The following is a 25,672-nucleotide window of genomic DNA, read 5'->3' on the forward strand; positions in this document are numbered from 1 at the left end:
CTATGATCTGGCGCATTCCGTCGATCATTCTTGTTGCTTTGCTTTGCTTTGCTGTGTATCTAGTGAGCTTGCCGGAATGGATGGTACTCGGCGTGTTGTGGGGCGAGAGGCGCAGTCCGGTGCAAAATTGGCGTGCTCCCTTCGTTCCTCGTAGTCAAGCGGGCCTGGAAGAGATCTTCCGCGCTTTGAGGCCAGCCTCCCGAGTTCTGAACTGCTTGCCTAAGGTCTTGACTGAACCTAAACTGCCAAAACACATTGCCACATTCCACGCAACAGTAAATCCCGGGAGAAATCTCAATCCTGTCAAGGTGTAAGCTGGAGAACTGCACAAACCCCACGAGATTCAATGCCTTGCCAACATTCTTGATCCCAAATAACAGTCAATAGACGCATCTGCCATTCGTGAACTAGGAGAAATCAAGGACACAGCACAGGCGGTATATAGGAGAACGGCGTTACATTGGATCGGCTCGTAGGGGTGCAGCAACCATGGTGAGTCTCTCCAATGGCGTCCTGGCCGCCCTGAACTTCATCACCCTCCTCGTCTCCGTGGCGCTCATCGGCGCGGGCGCCTACTTCCTCGCGCAGCCGGCGACCGAGTGCCAGCGCCTGGTGCGGGTGCCCGCCATGGCGCTGGGCGCGGCGTTCCTCCTGCTCTCGCTCATGGCGATCGCCGGCGCGTGCGGCCGCGCCACGCCGCTCCTCTGGGCCTACGTGGTCGCCATGCTCCTGATCCTCACCGGCATGTTCGTGGCCACCGCGTTCGCGCTCGCCGTCACCAACAGGGGCGCCGCCGCCGCCGTGTCCGCGGCCGGGTACGGCGGGTACCGCGTCGGGGACTACTCCGACTGGCTGCGGGACAGGGTCAGGGACTACGAGACGTGGCGCCGGATCGAGAGCTGCATCGCGGACGCGGGCGTGTGCGGCGGCGGCTGGGTTGCCGGCGTCCAGGGCGGGGTCAACGCCGGCGAGCTCTACCAGCGGTACCTGCCGCTCGTTCAGGTACGCTACGCCTACGCACGCGTGCGCGGATCCGTTGGTTTCGCTGCATGGCATGCACGGTACGGTGGGCCCACACGACATGTCAGCATTGATAATATAATTTGTGCAGTCGGGATGCTGCAAGCCGCCGGCGTACTGCGGGTTCGAGCGCGTGAACGCGACGTTCTGGGCGGCGGCGGCGGCTGGCGCGAGCACGGCCGTCGACTGCCGGGCGTGGAGCAACGACCAGCGGGTGCTGTGCCTCCAGTGCAACGCGTGCAAGGCCGCCGTGGTGACCACCGCCATCCACAACTGGAAGGCCGTGGCCGCGCTCAACGTCGCCGTCCTGGTGCTCCTCTGCCTCTCCTACTTGCTCGGCTGCTGCGCGATCCGCAACAACAGCTACCGCCGGTACTACTACTGATCATCATCCACCGTCGCTTCCGTTCATGGGAAATCATGATGATGCTCATCGGTTGCGGGCGAGGGGCTGTTGCTTGTGCTGGGGTTTGGGTTCAGGGTTGATTGAGTAGTACATGTTCGTGGCGATCTGTTCTTATTTTTCCCTCTCTTTGTACAGTGTAGAGGCTGTGTAATGTTTGATCGACATCTTGTGAGACAAACGGATAATCTAACAAGCATTCCCAGTTTTAACGCACCTGATTTTCTTCTTGTTCACGCGCGAAAGGTTTGTGTAGCGGCTAAGTTGAAGGATTGATTCAGTTGAACTCAGAATTCTTCAGATCGAAATTGATCGAGGTGACTCAGGTTCAGTCTTGTAATGTACGCATAGTTTGGGCCTGAAAATGTTATAGGGCCGTAATGTTAGCTCCTTTAGGCCCATCATCCATATGCATGCCTGGCTCCGAGCCTCCGGCGCAGTGCCCCGTCCATCGCTAATCGCGTGCTAATGAAGCTTCCATGACTGTAGTGAGGCGTCGTCGCCGGCTTGCCGCGGGTCACCGCCACGACCCACCACCATCGTCGCCATCACCTGCGGCCCTGTCGTCGTCGACTTGGAGTCGCCCACGACCCCGGCGCGCCACCGCGTCCAGACCTGCACGCCGTGGCCATCTCGAAGGCTTTGAGGATCTGAGAGCGCTTTTGAGGATCTTAGAGCGCGACGGAACCAGTGCGCACACGGCTTTGGAACAGCGGTTGAGATGTGGATTCATTTGCTGCAGCCAGCAGCCTGCAGGCGCTTGGAAGTTGGGATGGGTCCCCCTTGCCCTTTCCCTATCAGACTACCACGGTTGGTTTTACTTTGTTCAGCCCTTGAAAAGTGAAAGCGCCTAGAGGAAATCAAGGCATTCTCGAAGAACCATTTTGCTGTTAGCAAGAATGCAAGCTTCGTACGCGTGGTTGGTGACTGAGTGCAGTGCACCTTTAGCATTCCTACCGTACTTTCCCCCCCTAGATAGAAAAATAGCATAGTGCCCGGCTATTTGTAGCAAAATGTTGCATTTCTGCAACAAGAACAAAGTTCGGTGCAGTAGCACATCGTCGGTGTCAGAAGAATGTTTGGGAAAGGTCTCTCCTCAGTTGCCATCTTTATGTCGAATACGCCATATCACTAGGGTAGTTTTACCCCATCTTGAGGCCAATTGAGCAGAAAATCATTCATAGACCCCATTCTGACACAAGAACCTTACCTAAGTGGCATCGAAACGAAGCACGGGTAGCATGTTCAGGACGATTGCACGGGATGTAGTTCACCCCCAGTTTGTAATCCGTCCTGGAATGCTACTCGGTGCTTCGCTTTGACCATCGCGTACCAGGTCCTCGTCTTTGGGCTGAAACAAACAACGGTACAGGCTCCTCGTTTCCGCGGCGATCCGATCCTACTCGGCGGTTTCGGAAGATGCAAATTGGGCTGCTGAGACATTGGTCTCTCGCCGCATGGACGCGACCGTTGCGTAGCAAGCTGAATTTGACTCGCTAGCGACGGTGCTTCATCAGAATACTAAAATCACCAGAAAGTTCAGAAGGACGGAACGGGATATGCTGAAAGATAAATACATCGCACGTAGTACGGAGGAGGAGAATGCTTCCAAGTCCTTAACTATTGAATGCTGCAATCTGCCGTGGTCCGTCGCCGAGGGAGAAATGGCTTGCTCGTGCGACGCGCACTTTGACCTCCGCCGGCCGCCGCCGCGCCAACGACAAGGCTGGCTGCACACGACACGACACACCCTACGGGCGATGCGAGCCTTTTCTTCTCCCATGCCCATGCCCGTCTCCTAAGCAAGCGAGCGAGTAGCTCTCCTCAATCGCGTGCACCCCTCGGCCGGCCGGCCATGAAGCCCCAGAAGAACACCCCGTCCTCACGCAAGCTCTCCGTCGCCGTCGCCACGGCGATGCTCGTCCTGCTGGCCCTCGCGGTCGTCTCGCTCTACGACTTCAACTTCGCCGATAGCTACAGGTACATACTCCGCGCCTCCATTTCCCCGTCCTCCGCGCCATCGTCGACGTCGACGGTTCCGGACACCACCTCCTCGCCTTCGACGGTTCCGGACAACTCATCGTCATCTTCGGCGTCTCCGACCAACTACTCGTCTTCGGCGTCTTTGGCCACCACCGTGCCGGTGGAGGCCTGCGACCTTACACGGGGGCAATGGGTGCCTGACGACGAGGCGCCGTACTACACGAACCTGACGTGCCCCTTCATCGACGACCTCCAGAACTGCATGAAGTTCGGCAAGCCGAGCCTCGAGTTCATGCGGTGGCGGTGGCAGCCCGACGGGTGCGACCTCCCACGCTTCGACGCGGCGCGGTTCCTGGAGGCCATGAGGGGCAAGTCCATGGCCTTCGTCGGGGACTCCCTCGCCAGGAATCACCTCAAGTCTCTACTCTGCATCCTGTCACAGGTCGGGATAGCCCTGTTGCACATGAGCAACTCTCGTTGAACACGTCCGCGTCTCGTGGCACGCCGGCGCTTGCCGTGCTGTGCCGTTTGCTCCTCTGCTACTGCTGATGCAACGGGCATTCGTATACGTTGCAGGTGGCGCAGCCGGTGGAGGTCCTGACGACGGCAGAGATCGACGTCACGGGGAGGGCCGTCCGGCGAGACTTCCACTACGGCAGCCACGGCTTCAACGTCTCGCTCTTCTGGTCGCCGTTCCTGGTCAAGGCTAACCTCTCGAACGCGGAGCCCGGGCTGGGCCTGTGGGACATGCACCTCGACACGCCTGACGCGCGGTGGGCGGCGCACATCTCCGACTTCGACTACATCGTCCTCTCGGGCACCAACTGGTTCTTCCGCCCCTCGGTGTACCGCGAGGGCGGCCGGGTCGTCGGGCGCAACGGCGGCGCCGCCCACGACGCGGCGACCGAGATGCCCGTCTCCGGCGCCGTGCGCGCCGCGTTCCGGACGGCGCTCGGCGCCATCGCGGCACGCGAGGGGTTCCACGGCAAGGCCCTGGTGCGGACGGTGACGCCCGCGCACTTCGAGAACGGGGAGTGGAACACCGGCGGCGACTGCGTCCGCGAGCGCCCGTTCCGGCGCGGCGAGCGCGACCGCGACGCCGTCGTTGCCGAGTTCCGCGCTGCGCAGGTGAGGAGATCCCAATCAACCCCATGCCCCTCCCCCTCTCTGTACGCGTCAAGAAGATTTCGTTACGACGCGGATACGTGAAGAGAATGGATAGTGACTAGTGACCTGATGGTTGTCTTTTGGCTGCACGACAGGTTGACGCGCTCAGGGATACAGCCGCGACGTCGAAGCGGAAGGGGGCGGAGCTGCGGCTGCTGGACATCACGGAGGCGATGGAGCTGCGGCCGGACGGGCACCCGAGCCGGTACGGCCACCCGCCGGGCGGGAGCGTGGAAGGGAGCTTCGTGGTGGACTGCCTGCACTGGTGTTTGCCCGGGCCGATCGACCTGTGGAGCGAGCTGCTGTTCCAGATGCTGGCTGCTCATCAATAGCATAGCATCGGTCGATCATGTTGACACTGACTCATCGACCTGTGGAGCCAGCTGCTGACCTGCTGTTCCAAATGCATCGAAGCTACAAAAGCTTCAGTAAATTGATTTTTTGCCATGTTTAGATCAAAGTAAATTCAAATAGCCAATCATATTGTGGTCCATGGCAGTAGAGGTTTTGTAACGTGTTTGGTTGCGTGCACTATATGGTGCATGCATGGATGGTTCTGGATGGTGTGGTTCAACCAATTTACTTGAACCATATGATTCACTCCTCTTAGTAGAATAGTATACTAAGTGGATAGCTTCATCCTGGATGAGTTGGTACGGTTCATCTAACCAAGCAAATGGACCACGATCTAGCTTGATTGCTTGAACCATTCCACAATGAACCAAATAATACAAGCGACCAAACGCACCTAAAAGAAGCTAAGAAATGACGTTAAAGGCTGGACAGGCACGAAATCCCCCTTTGATGCAGCGCCATTTCTGGAGGCCATGAGGGGCAAGTCTGTAGCCTTCGTTGGGGATTCCACCACAAGAAATCTTACCGACTAAGTTACACACGGTTTGCATCTATAAGTTATGCTTTGATATAGGATAGAGAAGAAATTGATTGGATGCATTTCATATGGATGTGATCCATCATATATCAAGTTCCAATTCATCTTTAACTTTCATAATTCTAGATGGATATAATATACTACAAAAATTGAAAAGTATATATTTCATCTCTACAATCACACGTGCATATGCAGCTTACTAAACATTTATCATGGCAAAAAAATATATATACTTTATATACGGTCATTCTACTACGAGCAAAGATCATAGAATTCCTCGTTTAAGTGCTTTGAATTTGAAGCAGTAGCTGAGAAACAATTAGCTTAAAACCCCAGGAATGGTCAGCAGATTGGGGATGACCCACAAAACCATCTAATTCCCCTTTGTTACTTGAGACAATTACATCTAATTTTTGGATTGGGAGTGCGGAGGGCACACAGAAATCTAGCTACGGATGCCACATGTTTTGGACGAACGGAAATATTGGGAGCTGGTTTTAGAAATCGCATGCGTCTAAAATCATATTATTAGGACTGTGTTTTGGACATTTTTTAGATACTCTAAAAACTATCTCAGCCCTTTGGTGGCTGCAGTAAGGACACCTGGGCCTTCAACCCTCCTCAGGACCTAACTTGGCATGTTATGTTGGGTGTTTGCTTGGTGTTGGGCCGCTAGCCAAAAAGGAAGGAACGACAAGCATGTCGAATGCCCAACCAAACCCCATTTTGTTCAATGTTGCATGTTCGTCCTCTTCCTATGACTCGTTTGGCTAGGCCTATAGGATTTGACATGCTTATAAATGTATTTTTGGATCCTTGACTTCATATACTTCGAGCGAGGCATCCAACGCACCTGCAAAAATGTACTTCTCTTAACCATTCATCTTATTGAATTTTGAGTATTTGGTATTGCATAGAACAAGGTAGAAATATTATAATTAATGAAAGCATACAAAAGAGAAAAGCAAGTGTGATTATTTGCACATTCTAACACTTTAAGATTGGACATAGGTGAAATCAAACTACGATTTCGATGCTTTAATAAAGCACATTGATCGACACCTAAAATATTTATCTCTTTAAGAATTTTCTTAGAATGTTATTTAAATCAAATAGATATATAATCCTTATAAAATAATATAGAAATCATATAAAGCTTATTAAAAATTTAAAGATGCCTCTAGATAAAAGATTTTATATAAGATATTTTATCATTATATAAAAATTATAGCATATATGTTTTAAATATGGTTATATAAGAGCACTACTAATGCTATTCTTGTTAGGACAATTACAAAGTAATTGATTATTAAATATCTACAAAAGCTAACTAGCAACAACTTCCTCATCGCTGAAGTCTCGGAGTGAGCCCATAACATTTGTTGGAGGTGTCGTGGCACATGTGAAGTTAGAGTGATCCCTAAACTCTACATAGTGTATGAAAGACCTATATGCTGCTATGTGTTTAGGATTGTCGGTTTCTATGTACATATTTAATGAAACATTTATTTTTATCTGAAAAACTTATAAGTTTGATCAGAATAATATAGTAGAATGATATATATTTGAGAACAAAACATGAATATTATGTACACTTATTTGTAAAAACTTGCGTTTGTTGAGCACTTCAAAGCTCATAGGATTCTTATAGAGGAGCATGGTGTCTGATGTAGTGCACCTCGACCACCAAGAACATGAAGCCGATAAGTCGGTCGAGTGGGTAGCACACCCACTCGTGTAAAACGATGTTCACGATAATCTCACACATGTCAATGGTACTGATGATATTAGGGTTGACATTCACCCGCACCCTCATACCCGAATCAGTGTGCGTTGCGAGCAAATCATGGATCTGCTTCATAGTTTCCACCTCGACCTCTATCTTCTTCCTGCTCTCTTCTTCCTCATATCTTATGATTGATCTTATCTTTTTATTGATCTTTGCTAGCTGTTATAGACTAGTCACTGACTATATGGTGCGAACATTACAGATATATTTCTTATTGATCTTTGCTAGTTGTTGTAGACTAGTCACTGACTATATGGTGCGAGCATTACATATATATTCCGATGATTTATTAGGGAACAAATGAAGGTGATTGCCATATTTTGGTGATTTATTAGGGAACAATTGAAGGGTTTGTCATATTCCGGTAATTTATTAGGGAATGATTGAAGGGGATTTGCCAATGTAGAGAGGATTGCGAAGATAGTCTGGAGAACCTCCGGTTTGGAACTGATCCTTACAACCGAAGGATAGACAAGCAGTCGAGATCATTTAGGTCATATTTCTACAATTTCTTTATATGAATCATTATTTTTGAAAAAATATAGGTCAGAAAAGTATAATAAAAATAAAATTGCTTCGATGAGCATTTTTTTTGCCTTGTTGTCTCCTAGCAAGCAAGAGAGCAAGTCCTGTCATGGTTCGTCTCTCCCCAATCATGTGCATTGCTCGGCAATAAATTTAAAAAAATTAGCACTTTAAAAAATAATTTGAAAAAAATAATAAATTTACTACAATTTGGTACTTCTAAAAACTACATACAAATCCAAATAAAACTACCTATATAATTTACTAGTCCATGAGGGAGTAACTTTGAAATAGTACCAATGATTTGTAATTGAGGGAAATGTACAGTCGGCCCTCAAACTTGGCATAGAGTATCATTTAGGTCCTTGGACTTCTAAAATGCACTCCCTAAACTTACTAATTGGTCCATCTGACATCCAAATCTTCGTACCCCACGTCAAAACTGTATGCGTGGCACGCTGATTGGGATGCTGACGCGTCCTGACATGTAGGGTCCACATGTCAGATCCTCCCCTCTTCTCCAATGCTCCAATCTTATCGATGACCATGGCTAGCGTGGCCATCCACCGGCGCCATCCCGGTCGTTGGCCGCTGTCCCGCCGCCCCAGACGTCGCCCGCTCACCGTTGTCCCGCCATCCGCCCGCGCATCCCAATCCATGGCTGCCGGCGGCTCCTCCCGCGGGCACGGTGACGACTCTGAGCGGCGGGATCGAGCTCCCCCATGAGCAGCGCGCGCACAGCGCGAGCTCCGGTGGCGAAGCGGACGGGCCAAAGGGAGCGCCGGCGACGCGTTAAACAGGGTGAGGTCAGGCGATGCGGAGTCGTGGGAGCGCGGGCGGACGGCGGCGGCGGTCGTGGCCGTGCCCAAGTGGTCGGCGGCGCTCGCCCGGACGGCGGCCGCGTGACGCTCGCCCCTTTCCTCCCCATCGCTGCAACCTGCGAGCTCCCCCCCACCCACTTCGATTTGCCGCCGGCCAGGCTTGTGGGGGCAGCGCGGCGCGTCTGGGGCGTTGCGGTAGGGGTAGGCTCGGCCGGAGCAGTACATGGTCGGAGGGCAGGCGGTGCCAAGCTGGTGGAGGTGCGGCTCGCCGGATGTGTGTGTGAGAGAGAGAGAGGTGAGGAAGAGAGAAGGCAGATAGAAAAGTGAAGAGCCGACATGTGGGTTCTACGTGTCACGTTCACGTCAACGCATGCCATGCAAGCAGTTTATCGCGGACAATGGTGATTTGGATCTCAGTTGAACTGGTTAGCAAGTTAGCAAGTTTAAGATATGAATGTGCATTTTGAAAGTTTAGCAACCTAGACGACATTTCCTTCGAAGACCGGACGTACATTTTACTCTTTCTAAATTTTAAACATGCGTAAAATTTTTCTTGAGTGCCCGTATTTCCTTTGCTCTAGAAATATAGTGTTGATCCAAAATTTGAATTTTATGCATATTTAAACTGAACCAAAACACAACCAAACAAAAAAACTAAATTCTTCATAAACCTATACTCACTCCATGTGCCGCATCTTTTCTCTTCCTTTCCCTGATCTACCTGATCTAGCCCAAAACCAGCACCAGTCCAACCCCTATTCCGGCCCGGTCCGTTTCCACCACCTGTCTCCTCACCTCGCCCCCGCGGTGCACGCCGCCGTCGCGCGTAAAATTCTCTGACCAACGTCAACGAGTACCTCGCCGATCCTCGCATTAACACCCTGCACGCACCCATATCCTCTCCTTTATCTGCGACGCCCCGGTCAAGCCGACGCCGCCGCACGGAGATTTCCGCCGGACGGGGACCTCCCGTCCTCCCCCGAGCAGCACCCAAGCCGTGGTGAACTGGTGATCACCTCGTGCGCCACGCCGCACTGCGCCGCTGTCGGCCGAGCCACCGAGCAGCTCCCTAGGCCTGACGCCACGGCAGCTCTGCACTCGCCACCTGCGCGCAGAGGCAATGCCGGAGCTCTACACAGGCACTACTCCGCCGTGAAGCCATCTTCCTTCACCTCTCCTCCCGATCTCTTATACCGTGGTCCGTGGCAGCAGGGTTTTTGTAGAAGAAACTTCAACTTGGTAGTCGTGCAACGCACACAACTTTGACGTTTGACCCCCACCGCCTCCGCCAACAGGCAATACAAAACGCAAGCTAGACTGCGCACCCTGTATTTTCTTCCTTCCTCCATTCCTTGACTGTTTCCTAAGCAAGAAAGCATCCTCATCTGCATCTCCTTGCCACCTCGTGTACAACCTAGATCATGAAGCCCCACAAGAGCAACCCTTCTTCTCCTAAGCGCTCGGCCGCCATTGTCACACCCATCGTTGTCCTGCTGGTCCTTGCGCTTGTCTCGGTCTACGACATGACCTTCTCTAATCGTTACCCGCCCATCGACCGGGTCGCGACCTCCTCCTCGTCGTCGTCGCTGCCATCGCCGATCAACAACCCCTCGTCTTCTGCGTCTCCGGCCACCACCGTGGAGTCCTGCGACCTCACACGGGGCCAATGGGTGCCTGACGACGAGGCTCCATACTACACGAACCTGACGTGCCCGTTCATCGACGACCACCAGAACTGCATGAAGTTCGGCAAGCCGAGCCTCGAGTTCATGCGGTGGCGGTGGAGGCCCGACGGGTGCGACCTCCCCCGCTTCGACGCGGCGCGGTTCTTGGATGCCATGAGGGGCAAATCCATGGCCTTCGTCGGCGATTCCCTCGCCAGGAACCACCTCAAGTCCTTGCTCTGCCTCTTGTCCAAGGTACGAAAGTTACACGAACACTTGTGTTAATCCGGTTCTTGTTCGTCTGTGCTGAGGATGCGACGCGCCGGCCATGCGTGTATGTGTTGCAGGAGGCACATCCGGTGGAGGTCGGGACGTCGCCAGAGATCGACGTGACGGGGAGGGCCGTCCGGCGAGACTACCGCTTCGGCGACCACGGCTTCACTATCTCCCTCTTCTGGTCGCCGTTCCTGGTGAAGGCCAACCAGTCGAACGCGACGCTCGGGCAGTGGGACCTCCACCTCGACACGGTGGACAGCCGGTGGGCGGCGCACATCGCCGACTTCGACTACATCGTCCTGTCGGGCACCAACTGGTTCCTACGCCCGTCGCTGTACCGCGAGGGCGGGCGCGTCGTCGCGCGCAACAGCGCCGCCGCGGTCGCCGGGAACCTGACCGAGCTGCCCGGGCCCCGCGCCGTGCGCGCCGCGTTCCGCACGGCGCTGGGCGCCATCGCGGCGCGCGAGGGGTTCCGCGGCAAGGTGGTCCTCCGGTCGGTGACCCCCGCGCACTTCGAGAACGGGGAGTGGAACACCGGCGGCGACTGCGTCCGCATGCGCCCGTTCCGGCGCGGCGAGCGCGCATTGGGCGCCGTCGAGGCCGAGTACCGCGGCGCACAGGTAGGAATCGAATCGACCTCAGTCCTCGACGTGCGTGCCAGAGTTTTCGTCGCCAACCGCGACACGTGAGTTGTGAGTTGTGACATGATTTGTTCTCGGCTGTAGGTTGACGCGCTCAGGGAGACGGAGGCGGCGGTGCGGCGGAACGGCGGGGAGCTGCTGCTGCTGGACATCACGGAGGCGATGGACCTGCGGCCGGACGGGCACCCGAGCCGGTACGGCCACCCGCCCGGCGGCAGCGTGGAGGGGAGCTTCATGGTGGACTGCCTGCACTGGTGCTTGCCGGGGCCGATCGACCTGTGGAGCGAGCTGCTGCTCCAGCTGCTGATCGCCCATCCATCATGAGCATTGATCTTGGCGACGCAGAGTGCACCGAACGGAGAGAAATTTGATCGATCTGTAAATGGGTTATGGATGTTTGTTTGCCGTCATATAACGCAAAGAAAATTCACATTGTTCTATGCAAAGGAAGCACTTTCGTGTCAAGCTGGCAGTTCGTTGACTTGCTTTGGCTACTCCTGCGTCGATCTCCTGTTCTAATCGTGTTTAGGTGAGCAGCTCCACGGCTCCACCATGGCTCCGTCCGGCAGTGTCATCATTGGGAGGAAAAAGAAAGGGAACGCGAGGACGAAGAACGTGCGCTCCATAATCCAACTCTTCCAAGATAGACTTCAAGAAATGGAATCATAGTATCATTGAGCGGTTGAGCCGGCAGACAACTCAGGATCTGTTCAGACATGCACGCCACAATTCCACTCTTAGATTCGTTTCGTAGATGGAATCCGATCTTCATTTATTTCAAAAAAAAACGATTGTCATCAAGGCCTGTCAAGCAAGTGCAGAGCTCGGACTGGCGGCGGCAAATGCCGTCCATGACCCTGATTAATGAGACACGCCGCGATCAATGCTGCAAATCGGACGGAAAGATGCCATCTGCTCAACTTAATTTACACCTTGGGTCAAACTCTCTTGTACACAGGACAATTAAGAACTCCTGAGGGAGTGAGAGTGTGGTTGACTTCCAACAAAGGGCAATCTCAACGGAAGGTTTCATGGGAATTTTATGAGCATTAAATTGTATACCACATCAGCAATTTTGTTAACTTGGCAAGTCCATTACGAGGAAAGAGAAGGGAGAGTTTCATCGGATGTGAGAGGAGTTTCATTCCCATGACACTCCTTATGCATAGTTATCAAGTTCTTGATCTTAGTACTGTACATAGTCATTCGGTGCACAGTTCAGCTCTGCAGCTGGCGTCTAGCGAGACATTGCCATGGGCGCCGGTTTATGAAATCAGCAACAGTTGACCAGAGAGGTAGTACATCAAGATCATTGTCCTTGATGACTGATGAGGACTTCTTGAGCAGTTGAGCTAGTGATGTTGGTTCACGGTAAAATTTTGAAGGAATCAATCTTTTTATGAAATGAAATGAAATCTTTCTTCATGTAACGTGCAGCTCTCCTGGTGGTTCAAAAATCCGTCGACAGATAAATAGCAAAACTAAAAAAAATCCATTTTAACCCGCCCTCCCAAAAGTCTGCATTACTACAAATGTTCAACTGACCTCGATTTGCATAACCGGGTCAATTTACAACTTTATGCGGTTTTAGTTAATGGATTTGGATACAGACTACATCAGGAGAGATTTTTTTGTCATGTGTGGCATACTCGTACAGGAAACAACCTGATGCACTTTTCTTTAATGCACATGATTAGCCACTTGATATTTTTGTCATGTGTGATACACATGTCAAATGCAGTTTAACAATTTTGCACTCAATTCGTTGTAGCCTGTACAATGAAACATTCATGTTCTTTAACCAATACATGGTGAGCAAATGAAGCAACGCCTCGCTCCAAGCATCAAATGGGTCTTGGCGGCCAGTGCCTGTACTCAGAAACTTGTGCACAAATATTTTTCGTAAGGGGGTTTATATGTCCATGTGCCAGCTCGTTGACTTGCTTTATCAGTTTAGCTACTTCTTTTTGGGCAACTTGGTTATTCTAATCGTGATGGTCTAGAGATTGTGAAGCACCGTACCTCTCCACCGGCAATGTAACAATGATCAGTGTGCAACGTGCACTCCATGATTCCACTGTTCTCAAAAGGGAATGAGATCATTGTGATGACTTGCCGGTATCTCAGGCTCAAAGTCTCAAACAAACGGCCTTGCTGGTTCAGTTGGTTGACAATCACAGCCACTAACATACCCTACTAAAAAAATTAAAGTATCATTCTTTATAACACCAAATAAGTATTATTAGATTTCTCATGAAATATTTTTACATTATAAATGTTGATACTATAGTCTCTATAAACTTGGTAAAATTTAAAATACTTTGACTTGGTATGAAACTAGAATTACATTCAGATGAAGTGTGTGCGCGCGCGTGCAATGACACAATGACATCTATGTAGATAGCAGTACTACCTTAAAGTTCACAGGGCCATTAAGGAAATGGAAATAGAAGTGTTTTTTTGAGCATTGTTTCTTCTATGTTGTTGGACATTTTTGTTTTTTTTCCCCATGCTTAAGTTTAGTTGATTCCTACATACGGGAATGCACGTGCTCCCTCCGTTCCAAATTATAAGTCGTTTTGGCTTTTCTAGATTCATAGATATTATTATTCATCTAGACATAGAGTATATCTAAGTGCATAATAAAATACATAAATTTAATAAAACTAAAACAACCTATAATTTGGAACAGACGGAGTACTATAAGATATTATTTTCTTTTTTTGAAAGGAGAGGTTGAGATATTGACATACTCTGCGTGAAACAACACTGTTGTATTCAGACCTGGATCAAGGATCATGATCAGTGAGGCCATAGCATCTATAAACAGTTACTAGATGGCATCTGCTCAGCTTGATCTGCGCCTTGGATTGGATCCCATCCTCTGCGCCACACAATTGAAAACACCTGAGGCTGTAGTTGACTTCAGCTTGATAACATGCATGGTGCTTGTGCTTTGCATCAGAATCAGATAGTCAACTCTGCAATGCTCGTTCTACGTAAGAACATTGCACTCGGTCTCTACGCCTCTACCCATATACGGTTTACTAAAGTACTGCATCATTTTTCTAAGGAAAAACATCACTAGCCAACCGGAGAGTTTGATCTAGCTTCTAGGCCCCGTTTGGATCCTAATAATCATAATTTAGACATAAATTAATTAAGTTAATATAGTTGTATGTGGAATATATTTATATATTATTATTGGCCATTGGGAGAGATACTTATGTGCTGCACTTATACTATAGGGAAGCAAGTCGAAGAGCATGCTATAAGTTGCACATTAGAAATATAGCATGAGGATCTATAGAATCAATTTCCATCTCCCACCCCGTGAATTTAAGATAGACTTATATCTAAACTTTGAAAAGTCGCGGAATACCACATTCCAAGACAAATAGCCTACTCCATTAAGTAGATTCCAATTTGTTCAAAATGAAGGGATCCAAACGGAGCATTATTTTCCCCGATACCTCAATATGTGAAGAAGGATCGGTACTAGCACTATTCGGCATGGACTTGCAGCAGGATGTGCTCTTAACTAACGGTGCATATTGTGGAACACACAATGCTACGGCACAACACAACACCAAATTTATCACCTTTTGCATCCAATTTGATGCAAACATGTACAAAAAGGACAATATGAACATGCACGCCTAGCATTAACTGGTGAGCAGATGAAGCAACAGCTCGCTCCAAGCGTCAATGGGGCCTGGCAAGCACCAGTGCACGCAGTCGATGCCGAAGCCAACCTTCTCGTGCGGCCAGTGCCCGTACTGCCCCGGGTGGCCGTCCCCCCTCATCTGCATCATGCCGCTGACGTCCAGCAGCACGAACCGCCCGGGCTCGGCCTCGGCCGCCGCGGCGCGGAACTCCTCGACCTGCGCGGCGTGGAACGCGGCCTCCGTCTCCGGGAGCGCCGACGCCGCCTCGCCGCTCCGCACGGGCCGAGTCCGGAGGCAGTTCCCACCGTCGTACCACTTGCCGTTCTCGTAGTGCGGCGGCGCCACCGTCCGGACGACCACCCTGCCGCGGAACCCGGGGAGGCCGCGCAGCGTCCGGAGCGCGGTCCGGAACGAGGCGCGCACGGCGCGGTGCGGCGGCACGCGGGTGGCGTTGCTGGGGTCGCCGCCGCAGTCGCTGCAGCCGAGCACGCGGCCGCGCTCGTGGAGCACGACGGGGCGGGTGAACCACTTGGCGCCGTTGAGGACGACGTAGTCGTAGGCGGCGGCGTGGCGCGCCCACTCCGGGTCGGGCTCGTCGAGGTACACGTTGTGCGGGTCCATGAACTGCAGGGCGCCGTCGCGGGTCAGGTTCCACCGCACCAGGAACGGCGTCCAGAACACGGTCACCGTGAAGTTGTGCTCCCGGTAGTGGTAGCTGCGCGTGCAGTGCATGCAGTCCTTGGGCTCGATCTCCTGCGGGTGTTCCACCTGCAACCAAAGGATATGGTATCAGCGTGTGATCATCTAACGTTGCAACTGAAGAAAATGAAGTGTGTGTACATACCGTGGAGAGGAGGCACATGAGCGACTGCATGTGGTTGCGCGCGACGGAGTCGCCGACGAAGGCCATGGACTTGTGGCGCACGAGGCGGAGGAAAGCGGCCGGGTCGAAGCGCGGGAGGTCGCAGCCGTGGGGCTGCCACCGCCACCGGAGGATGGAGCCGAGCTCCGGCTTGCCGTACTTCATGCAGTCCTGGCGGCTGTCGATGAACGGGCACGTCGCGTTGGTGTAGTAGGGCGCGGCCGGGTCGGGCACCCACTCCCCACTCGAGACGTCGCACGCCGCCGTCTTCACACGCGACGACGCGGCGTCGATGAGCCGGTTGGTGCTGAGCGACGAGTAGTTGGTCGCGGTGAAGGCGACGAGCAGCAGGACGAAGAGCAGGCCGGTCGCGGACGCGGTTCTTCGGACGACGACCTGGCCGCTGCCGCCGCTGCTGTTTGGCTTCATCTTGCAAGGCGTGCAGCTAGCTGCGCGCCGGGGGGGGGGGGGGGGGGGGGGGGGGGGGGGGGGCGCTGGAATGGTGAGGAGGAGCTGATGGCTTCTTTCATGTATCTCTGAGTGCCGGGCTGCCGGCGGTCGATCAAGTACCGTGTCTCTGATGTTGCGCCAACGTGCGAGAACGTGTGGGGGCTCGACCCGGCACGCACGAAGTGGCAGCAGTGCCGACAGCAGAGGGGAACCAACTCGTTCCCGGGAATCATTTTGCATCTATCTCGCACGATGCAGGATCCATGTACTCTCTCCTACCGCAAGTTGGCGTTGTACCGACCGATAGGATCGGAGGTTGGCTCAACCGCTCAACGGCAGGCGTAACAGTATTGCGCGTGGCGGGCGGAGGCGTGGTGTCCGGCCGTCCGGCGTCGCAAGCGCGAAATCCTTTTCCTAGCCTCTCTGGGCGGCGTTGGCCGCCATCGGCCATTCCCAACCACCAGGGGGGTGGACGGTATTTCATTTACCATCCACCCCCTGGGTCTGGCGTCCGTCCAATCCGTATCCTACGGCCACGATTAAGCGAGAGGCAACCTGGTGCGAACGCTATGTGAAGCGTCTGGAGGCTTAGCTTCCAGCGCCCTCTCGTCATCCCGCGCCGCGCTGCATCATCGCCGGCCACGCCAGCGGCCTCCCGCAAGCTCGTAGGTCTTTCCACCCACCTGGAACTCGGCATGCTGTTTTAGAGGGGGCCATCTACCTTGTCCAGGTTACTACCACAGTACCACTTGACACGGGCGCACAACGTTATCGTGGCGAGGGACCAGGACGGCGCGAAGAAAACGAGAGGCGCCGGTGACCGCGGCACCACCGCGCCGGGATCTCCACGAGTCGCGACTGACCGCGACACCGCACCATGGCTCGTCGCGGAGAGCACTACCATTCCACACACACACCGAAAAGCTTCGCGGAATGAATCGTTGCCGCGGCACGACCTTCCCGACGCGGCCGGCGGTTTTACTCTCGCGACGCCGGCGGCGCCGCCGGATCACGCAGGCAGGTGGCCAAGCGCGGTGGAAGTCAACCATTGACCGAATTGGACTCAGGCCCATGTTGAGTACATGCAGGCCCATTCCACAATTCGTTTTCTCGAAGGAAGAAGGCCCGGTTCCGCGCAGAGCAGGCACTACGCAGCCCATCCGCATGACCTCAAAAAAATAAAAACGCAGCCCATCCGCATCGAGCAACTGGGGCTTCCCTCCCATTCTCTCTCGCCCGAGAAGAGAGGGGAAGGGAAGGAAGCGGCCGAGTTGTGGGGTGGAGGCGTGGAGCCTGGCGGCCGGGAGGGCTAGGGCGAGGGGGAAGAGGCGGGGAGGGAGGACGGCGTTTTCCGGCGCCGCAATCAGCATTCAGCCCCCCTCCAAGCTCTCTCCAAGTAAGTTGAGATCACGCCCCCCCTTCTCTCTCTCCGAGCCACTCCCGCGGTAGGACTGTAGGACGGCCCTTCCGGTGGGTTTCTCCGGCGGTAGGCTGCGCTAAAACCTCTTGTCCTTTTCTTGTGTCCCTGCCTGTATTATCTATAATTATGTTACGTTTTCCAGACAGATGGAGGTTGACGGGAAGGCCACACCCTGTCAGCAAGATGGGAATTCACCAGATAGTCAAATACTGGGATATTCAGGACCAAACCTTCCAGAGGTATGCCATGGAACATTATTCCGTGCAATTGGGTTGACACAAATGTACTCTATGCCTAGTTCTTTCAAGAATAGATTTCATATTTCATACTGCTGTCGATCTCTGTAGCTCAATGCACTTAGTGCTATGATGCATAGAGAACCTGGGTTGGAATGTTAACTCTGCATAGTCTATTGTTTTTTTTCCTCCTCCAAATGGAGTAGCAATTTTCCTTTGTAATTCAAAACATGAATTTTCTTCTGTGCATGCTCATGTAGGACATCTGGTGTTATATACATTCTTTAATGCCAATGCGAGATGCTGCCCAAGTTGCCTGCATTGCTCGGGCCTTTTTCTGTTCTTGGAGATGCCATCCCAATCTCGATTTCAGTAGGGAAACATTGAGAAGTGGATGCCGAAAGGATGAAAATGCAAGAGATTTCAACAGCTAAGTTGACCGCATTCTGAAAAACCATTCAGGCATTGGTGTGAAGGCCTTCAAGTTTCATGTTCCTTCAGTTTACAATGGGGATAGTGCTCATCTTGATCATCTGGACAGTTGGCTTCAGATTGCTGTTAAACCAGGGCTCAGTGAACTAAGGCTTATTCTGACAACAGACGGAAAGTACAACTTCCCATGCTCACTTTTATCTGGTGAAACAGGAGACCCTCTTCGGTATCTTTCTCTTGCATGTTGTCACTTTCATCCAACCGTCAAACTAGGTTGGTTCAGAAGCTTGACAAAACTACAGCTGTCCGTGGTGCATATTACGGCCAGTGAGTTAGGGTGGTTTCTTTCCAATTCTTTTGCTTTGGAGCAGTTGAAACTCGGGTATTGCAATGACATAGATTGCCTGAAGATACCCTGCCTGCAGCGGCTCAGCTACCTTGAGGTGGTATGTTGCACCGGTCTTCAAGCGATAGAAAGCAAAGCTCCAAATCTCTCTAGTGTTTGGGTTACAGGTGACCTCCATATACAGCTCTCACTTGAAAACACATGCCGTATTAAGATATTAAACAGGCACTGTAGCAATTTCACCTTTTATGCTCGTACCAATCTTCCATCCATCATGCCAAATCTTGAAGCTCTTTCCATACGTTCTGACATTGAGGTACATACTCCAGATTATTGAATAGCTTGTGCACACAACAGTATTATGGTAACCATATACTGAAATATAATTAGACTTGACACACACACACACACATATATTTTCAGATGGTGAATACACCAATGGTGTCTAGCAAGTTCCTCCACCTCAGGTTGTTGAAGATTGCTGTTGGTAGTCTGACGTTTGATTTTTTATCTCTCGCTTCTTTTCTTGATGCCTCTCCTTCACTGGAGACTTTCATCTTGGAGGTAAGTTACTATTCTTCCTGCAAAAATATTGCCACTATGGTGCGAAGTGTTAGTTCATATTTGCCCTTTTCATATTTAGGTGATCCGAGAATTCAAGGAGCGTGTCTCGGTTTTTGAAGATCACTCAGATCTTAGGATGATGCCAGGGCACCATCATTCCAAGCTTAAGCATATAAAGGTCATCAAATTCTCTGCTGCCAAGAGCGTAGCTGAGTTAACATGTCATATTCTGGAGTCTGCAACTTCACTCGAGAGCCTTACATTGGACACCACTCATGGTATGCCTAGGTGCTCTGTCAATAGAATTGGCAAATGCGTCTTCCTGCTCAAAGAAGCACTCGTGGAAGCCCAAAAGGGAGTCTTGGCTGCCCAAGCGTTCATCAAACCGAAGGTTCCCTCCACAGTTGAGTTCAACGTTTTTGAGCCTTGCAGCCGGTGCCATGCTGTTGAACTTTAGATCGATGGTGTAGTTATCATAATTATTTCAGTATTGTCAGAACTGTCAGTATTAGTTTTGGTGGTGTCCCAGGTGAGGTGAGGTGTGCTTATCAAACGATTCGCTGCAGTAGCAGGACCTGTATCCATTTGGCAAGTGCCGCTGACCTCGCTATGCATTCTGGATTCTGGAACGCAGACGGCAGCATTCCCCGACTCGGTCCGATGCTGCAGATGCCGTTAACAGTCTGTTGCTTCACTACAATCTCTCATTGTTTGTTTATTCGTGAGCTTTCTTTCAGAGATTGCCTGTTACACCCGGGTGGTATTTGGTCCAGATTACACTGTGCCACTGTCGTCTTTCTTCAGAAATTACCGTTAGAAAAGTAAACTGTAGCACTTTATTAGCCGAATGTAACGGATCAATTCACGGAGTAAAAGTTGCATCTCATTACTTCACTTCATTATAGCTTAACGTATCAAATGATTGATTATTCAGAGAAGAAGTTGCAACACGAGAAGAATGAGATGCCGGCCGGTGAGAAGCCTGATCTTGTCTCAGGGCAGAGCGTCTCCTCCCTTTTTTAAGGGTGCATCCTTCCTTTTTCGTAGGGGCGCATCGCATCTGAGGGAGAAGTAGGGTATGTTTCCTACTGCGTCCTCTCTCGCTGGTGTGGAGTCCGTTTTTTCCATCTATAATCTCGCGAGACGGTTTCGTTCCTCCCAAGTCTCCTCGTTGGTCTGAAGGCACATTATACTTTGATCGCCTGCTCAACCGCCCTCTACTTTGATTAGAGTTAATTGCTGAGTTTGATACTTTGATCAGAGGCGTCGTCGCGCCATGGGGGCTACAGAATTTGGATCGTCTCAACAAGATGAGAATTCATCAGGTGATCAAATACAGGGATGTTCATGGTCAAACCTTCCAAAGGTACGGCGTAACATTTTGATGATGGAAGCAGTGCATGCTTACAATAGCTAAGCATTTTTTTTGTTTGGTGAGCCGCAATCTCCTGCAGTCCTACTAGATTAGTATCTCTGCTTTGAATGTTCCAACTGTTGCAGATTAACTCTCCGCTACCGCCAAACACGTGCCATAAATCTCCACATCGTCCCTGGCTACTACTAGCTGACAAGTTAGAACACACATTATAATAAAATGGTTGTTTCCTGCCTAGGCCATAAGACATAGTAGGCATCTTTAAGACGTGTGACGAACTGCTAGTTCTTGTGGGGCTCTATTCCTTTGTCTGGAATGTTTTTTTCTGTTATCTCCTCATCTTAGTAATTTAGGTTTTTGTTGTGCACGTTAAGAAAATAAGTTTTTTTTGGTTTGTTGTTGTGTATCTAGAACTATAGCTGCTCAAGCTCTATTGTATTTCATGGGTTTTCTTGCTACACATATATCCAGATATAGTATTTACTACCTTACATTAACTCATCTCTAGACTATTTTTGGAAAAACACTATCTCGTCCATATAGGTTGGAACAAAAACATGTTTCAGTATATATTTCATAGCAGTTACCAGCGCTAGATGCCTATACCAATATCCTCTTCTTTTTGGTAAAGCCACACAGTGGCAAGTTTATTATGCTCAACCTGCATGCCACAATTACGTTCGAATACACTGTCCATCTCTGTATTTCAATGCACTTTGTGCAATCATGCACAGCCGACCTTGTTTGCAATTTCTATGTTGAATTTCTCCCTTGCGTGCTCATGTAGGACATCTGGTGTCATATACATTCCCTAATGCCAATGCGAGATGCTGCTCAAGTTGCCTGCATGTCTCGTGACTTTGTCCGTTCTTGGAGATGCCATCCCAACCTCCATTTCAGTGAGAAAACATTGGGAGAAGCAGATTTAAACCACTCCCAAAAACCACTCTGGCGTTGGTGTGAAGGCACTCAAGTTTGAGGTTCCTATTGTTTACAATAAGGATTATCGCAATCTTGATCGTCTCGAAAGTTGGCTTCATATTGCTGTTAAACCAGGGATTGAAGAACTGAGCCTTAGTCTGACAATAGACGGAATGTACAATTTCCCATGCTCACTTTTATCTGGTCAGACTGGAGGCGGACTTCGGTACCTTTTTCATGGAAGTTGTCACTTCCATCCCACAGTCAGACTTAGGGGCAGCGAACTAGGGTGTATTCTTTCTGGTTCTTTTTCTTTGGAGCGGTTGGAACTTAGGGGGTGTTTGGATCCCCAGACTAAATTTTAGCTCCTGTCATATCGAATGTTTGAACACTAATTAGGAGTATTAAACATAGGCTAATTACAAAACCAATTTCACAATCCCTAGGCTAAATCGCGAGACGAATCTATTAAGCCTAATTAGTCTATGATTTGACAATATGGTGACTAATTAGGCTTAATGGATTCATCTCGCGATTTAGCCTAGGGGTTCCGCAATTAGTTTTGTAATTAGCTCATATTTAGTTTTCCTAATTAGCATCCGAATATCCGATGTGACACGGACTAAATTTTAGCTCCAGGATCCAAACACCCCCGATCCAAACACCCCCTTAGCTATTGCGACAACATAGGTCGTCTCAAGATACCGTGCCTGGAGCGGCTCAACCACCTTGAGGTGGTATATTGCTCCGGTCTTCGAGCAATAGAAAGCAAAGCTCCAAATCTCTCCAGTGTTTTCTTTGCAGGCCTCCGCAAAGCACAGCTCTCACTTGAAAACACATGCCGTATTAAGACATTGAACAGGAGTTGTAGCAATTTCGCCTTTTGTACTGATCTTCCCTCCACCATGCCAAATCTTGAAGCTCTTACCATATATTCCGATGGTCCAGTAAGTCCAGACTATAAATTATCATTATGCACATAATATTATTGGAATTGCAGCAGTCATATAGGATTAAACTTTGACATCTTTTCAGATGGTGAGTACACCAATGATGCCTAGCAAGTTCCTCAACCTGAAGTTCTTGAGTATTTCTGTTGGCGGACCGACCTTCGATTATTTGTCTCCTGTTTCTTTTCTTTGATGCTTCCCCTTCACTGGAGACTTTCATCTTGGGGGTAAGTCACTGTTCTTCTTACCTATCCTGTAAAGATATTTGTCACTAAGGTGTAATTGTTCATACAAGTTTGGAACTGTTGACTAAAGTCTGGTTTTTTTATATTTAGGTAATCCGGGAACTCAAGCCGCGTGTCTCAGTTTTTGAAGATCCCTCAGATCTGCGGGCGATTCCAGAGCACCGTCATTCCAAACTCAAGCATGTGAAGATCATCACATTCTCTGCTGTCAAGAGTGTAGTTGAACTAACATGTCAAATTCTTGAATCCGCGACATCGCTTGTGCCTTACGTTGGACACCACTCATGGTATGCCTAGATGCTCCGTAAGCGAAACTGGCAAATGCATCTTCATGATCAAAGATGCCCTCGTGGAAGCCCATAAAGGAGTCATGGCTGCCCAAACTTGCATCAAGCCGAAGGTTCCCTCCACAGTTGAGTTCAATGTTTTGGAGCCTTGCAGCCGGTGCCATGCTGCTGGACTTTAGTTTAGATGGCCAAGTTATTGTCAGTCATGAGTATTTTGTGGTGTGGTTCCTAAATTATCAGAATCTTCAGTATTAGTTTCGTGGTGTCACTGGTGACGTGAGCTTATCCAACGATTTACTATAGCAAATGCTAGTTTTGTTGTTTCACTGCAAATCTCTCATCGTGAGTTTTCTTGCCTGTTCGCACTTCCGTGGTCTTTTGTCCAGATTACACCGTGTTCCAAGCACTAAGGCAGTAGCAAAGGGTAGCACTCATTTGACAGAACAAAGCAGATCAATTCACATTGCAAAAGTTGCAGCTTATCACTTCACTGCACTACACTATAACACTTAAACGAATGGTTATTTAGAACAGAAGTTGCCCTGCGCGATGAATCATTTTTCCTTGCTTTCTCGCTGGCCTGGGCGGCTAATGTGCTGGGGTGAGTTTGGCGGACGTTACTACGCGAGTTTATACGCCTAGCCTCGATAGGGTGTGGTCGAGCACTGCACGTTCGTATTAATTTGTTTCTGCCGCCGTTCACCAGCCACGCAAAAGGCGATCGCATCCGTGTTGCCCTAGCTAGTGGGCCGAAGAAACTACCGCCGCCGGCGCCTCGATCCAGAGGAGGACGCGATCAGCCGATCAGGCCTGCTCCACGGCTGGGATGGGATCGCGCTTCGTTTTCGTTTGTGGACGCGGCGGAAGATTATTACTAGGGTTCGCATTACATCTTGGTAAGCCGTGCTCTCTGTCTCTATTTCCATTAGTTCGTACGGCTCGCGGTGGCAAGTCACTTCGAGTTCATACGATTAATTAAATCTCGCCGCGGATGCCATGGGAACGCTCTTGATTAGCTTGCTGCTGTCTTGGTTTGGCGCGTCCATCTTGAGATTGATTGGCTAGCTGCTGCTGCTACTTCGTTTGTGCCATCAAAATAAAATTGGTTCGGTTGATGCTATATATTATTGCCAGGTCGGTCTAAATCAGAGTTACCAGGTAGCTAGGGCTTGTTTCTTGCTGCACAAAAATCTATCGTTTTATCCCTGCTGTTACATTGGTGGCAACAAATTGGCAATATACCTGCTGGTCCAGTGCCATTTAAAATAAAGATTGGCGAAATTAGGGCATCAATATCAGGTGCTTATCGTACACAAACAATAATCATATATTAGTAATTTACTTGTGACAAACTATACCTTTTGCAATTCATTCTAAGGCCTAATGATGTCCCGTGAATATCCCCCCCAAAAAAAAACCGATCTCCTTAGTTTGTTGCTCTTCTTTTGCAGCAACATATACATAGATAGACCTTCATCAAGACAAAAAGAAGAAGAAGAAGAAGAGCAAATGGCAACAATGGAAGGCGCGAGCATCCCAGAGGATTTAATCATCGAAAAGATATTACCATGGCTTCCTGCCAAGTCACTTGTGCGGTTTCGATCCGTTTGCAAGGCTTGGAATTATGAAATCCCTACTCGCCACTTCATAGAGTTGCACAGAGAACGTTCTCGACCGAAGATCGATCTGTAAACTGGCTACGACCAGCAGGCACTGACGATGGCTTCTTGCAATGTTGTTACTTCAGGATGCCGTGGATGCAGGGCTACCGTTTCGTCGCTTCCTCTCGTCACCTCATTGTGCTCGGCTACAGGAATGGTTACCTGCTGTCCAACCCGGCTACGAAGGACATACTCCATCTTCCTCCTGCTTCTTGGTATAAAGCACGTGACACTTACACTGCACGGGGTTTGGCTTAGTGTCATCACTTGGAAAATACAAGTTGCTCAGCGTATCATTTGGTACTGGAGATACATGTACATGTGATGTGTTCACTGTGGGCATCGACGACTCATGGAGGACATGCAAATCACCTCCGTTTCCTGTATCCACGTCTCACAGCATGCCTTATCTCAACGGCAACCTGCATATGCTTTCTTTGGGCTCGATTGATTTTTCGGGGTTCAAGGATGAGATTTGGAGAGTTTTACTGTTCAATCTCGAAGAGGAAACATGGAGCGCAAAGGAACTGCCAGTTGTGGAAATGATAGACCCAAGGAATTTGAACTGAGAGAAATTCGTGGCTTTCTCTGTTTCGTTTGCTGCATCCCGGGGAGAACAGTCGATGTGTGGATGATGAGAGACTATGCGAACGGTGTTTGGTCCAAGTATTTGGTTATCGATGGCACGCACTTGGGGATCAAGAAGGGGCTGTATGGATTCCCGCTGGAGGTGATGAGTGATGGAAGGATCTTCATAGAGATGGACGATGGCCGGTGGTTCTACTTTGATCCCAAGGATGGAAGCTTCCAACTAGTTGGCCATCCGGGGCGGGGCGCCCGGAACGCGGTCTATGCAGAGAACCTTGTGCCGATTTTGGGCTTCTGAGGCCACCGTTGAAAACTAGGATTCACATAAGAAAAATTCTGCACTTTTAAGCTTATTTGTTTCATCATTTCATATCATCAGTGTCTCTGAACAGTGTAATCTGTTTTTCTTTAATTTGGTCCTTTTTGTAGCATCTTGTATAAGGTTGCAGTTTATGAGTTTAAGTTGTACTATTGCTGAGAAAAGGA

At 50.2% G+C, this 25,672-nt stretch overlaps 4 protein-coding genes and 2 pseudogenes across 4 annotated transcripts; 5 read left to right on the forward strand and 1 right to left on the reverse strand.

Annotated features, from left to right (window-relative positions):
* Positions 1 to 96: 96 nt before the first annotated feature.
* LOC117856398 (tetraspanin-8) lies at positions 97 to 2,214 on the forward strand. Its single transcript, XM_034738776.2, has 2 exons — positions 97 to 1,002; positions 1,112 to 2,214. The coding sequence occupies exons 1-2, from the start codon at positions 490 to 492 to the stop codon at positions 1,403 to 1,405; spliced, it is 807 nt and encodes a 268-aa protein (XP_034594667.1). The 5' UTR covers positions 97 to 489; the 3' UTR covers positions 1,406 to 2,214.
* Positions 2,215 to 2,942: 728 nt separating this feature from the next.
* On the forward strand, positions 2,943 to 5,212 carry LOC117863245 (protein trichome birefringence-like 19). Its single transcript, XM_034746877.2, has 3 exons — positions 2,943 to 3,848; positions 3,983 to 4,534; positions 4,669 to 5,212. Exons 1-3 carry the CDS (start codon positions 3,279 to 3,281, stop codon positions 4,903 to 4,905), a joined length of 1,359 nt encoding a protein of 452 aa, XP_034602768.1. The 5' UTR covers positions 2,943 to 3,278; the 3' UTR covers positions 4,906 to 5,212.
* Positions 5,213 to 9,912: 4,700 nt separating this feature from the next.
* Positions 9,913 to 11,646, forward strand: LOC117865415 (protein trichome birefringence-like 21). The gene is made up of 3 exons (XM_034749615.2): positions 9,913 to 10,519; positions 10,612 to 11,160; positions 11,266 to 11,646. The coding sequence occupies exons 1-3, from the start codon at positions 10,022 to 10,024 to the stop codon at positions 11,503 to 11,505; spliced, it is 1,287 nt and encodes a 428-aa protein (XP_034605506.1). The 5' UTR covers positions 9,913 to 10,021; the 3' UTR covers positions 11,506 to 11,646.
* Positions 11,647 to 14,567: 2,921 nt separating this feature from the next.
* Positions 14,568 to 16,190, reverse strand: LOC117866688 (protein trichome birefringence-like 20). The gene is made up of 2 exons (XM_034750960.2): positions 15,694 to 16,190; positions 14,568 to 15,617 (listed from the first exon to the last, which is right to left on the reverse strand). The coding sequence occupies exons 1-2, from the start codon at positions 16,138 to 16,140 to the stop codon at positions 14,847 to 14,849; spliced, it is 1,218 nt and encodes a 405-aa protein (XP_034606851.1). The 5' UTR covers positions 16,141 to 16,190; the 3' UTR covers positions 14,568 to 14,846.
* A 1,184-nt stretch (positions 16,191 to 17,374) lies between these two features.
* Positions 17,375 to 20,045, forward strand: LOC117856407 (uncharacterized; annotated as a pseudogene).
* A 390-nt stretch (positions 20,046 to 20,435) lies between these two features.
* On the forward strand, positions 20,436 to 23,355 carry LOC117841717 (uncharacterized; annotated as a pseudogene).
* Positions 23,356 to 25,672: the final 2,317 nt, after the last annotated feature.

The sequence above is a fragment of the Setaria viridis genome, chromosome 1 (assembly GCF_005286985.2).
Source record: "Setaria viridis chromosome 1, Setaria_viridis_v4.0, whole genome shotgun sequence".
NCBI classification, from domain to species: domain Eukaryota; kingdom Viridiplantae; phylum Streptophyta; class Magnoliopsida; order Poales; family Poaceae; genus Setaria; species Setaria viridis.

Coding starts and splice junctions, on each gene's coding strand:
- LOC117865415 (XM_034749615.2), top strand. CDS start 10,022: ATGAAGCCCCACAAGAGCAACCCTTCTTCTCCTAAGCGCTCGGCCGCC. Junction 10,520..10,611: donor TGCTCTGCCTCTTGTCCAAG/GTACGAAAGTTA, acceptor TATGTGTTGCAG/GAGGCACATCCGGTGGAGGT. Junction 11,161..11,265: donor CCGAGTACCGCGGCGCACAG/GTAGGAATCGAA, acceptor TCTCGGCTGTAG/GTTGACGCGCTCAGGGAGAC.
- LOC117856398 (XM_034738776.2), top strand. CDS start 490: ATGGTGAGTCTCTCCAATGGCGTCCTGGCCGCCCTGAACTTCATCACC. Junction 1,003..1,111: donor GGTACCTGCCGCTCGTTCAG/GTACGCTACGCC, acceptor TAATTTGTGCAG/TCGGGATGCTGCAAGCCGCC.
- LOC117866688 (XM_034750960.2), bottom strand. CDS start 16,140: ATGAAGCCAAACAGCAGCGGCGGCAGCGGCCAGGTCGTCGTCCGAAGA. Junction 15,618..15,693: donor TCATGTGCCTCCTCTCCACG/GTATGTACACAC, acceptor CTTTGGTTGCAG/GTGGAACACCCGCAGGAGAT.
- LOC117863245 (XM_034746877.2), top strand. CDS start 3,279: ATGAAGCCCCAGAAGAACACCCCGTCCTCACGCAAGCTCTCCGTCGCC. Junction 3,849..3,982: donor TACTCTGCATCCTGTCACAG/GTCGGGATAGCC, acceptor TATACGTTGCAG/GTGGCGCAGCCGGTGGAGGT. Junction 4,535..4,668: donor CCGAGTTCCGCGCTGCGCAG/GTGAGGAGATCC, acceptor GCTGCACGACAG/GTTGACGCGCTCAGGGATAC.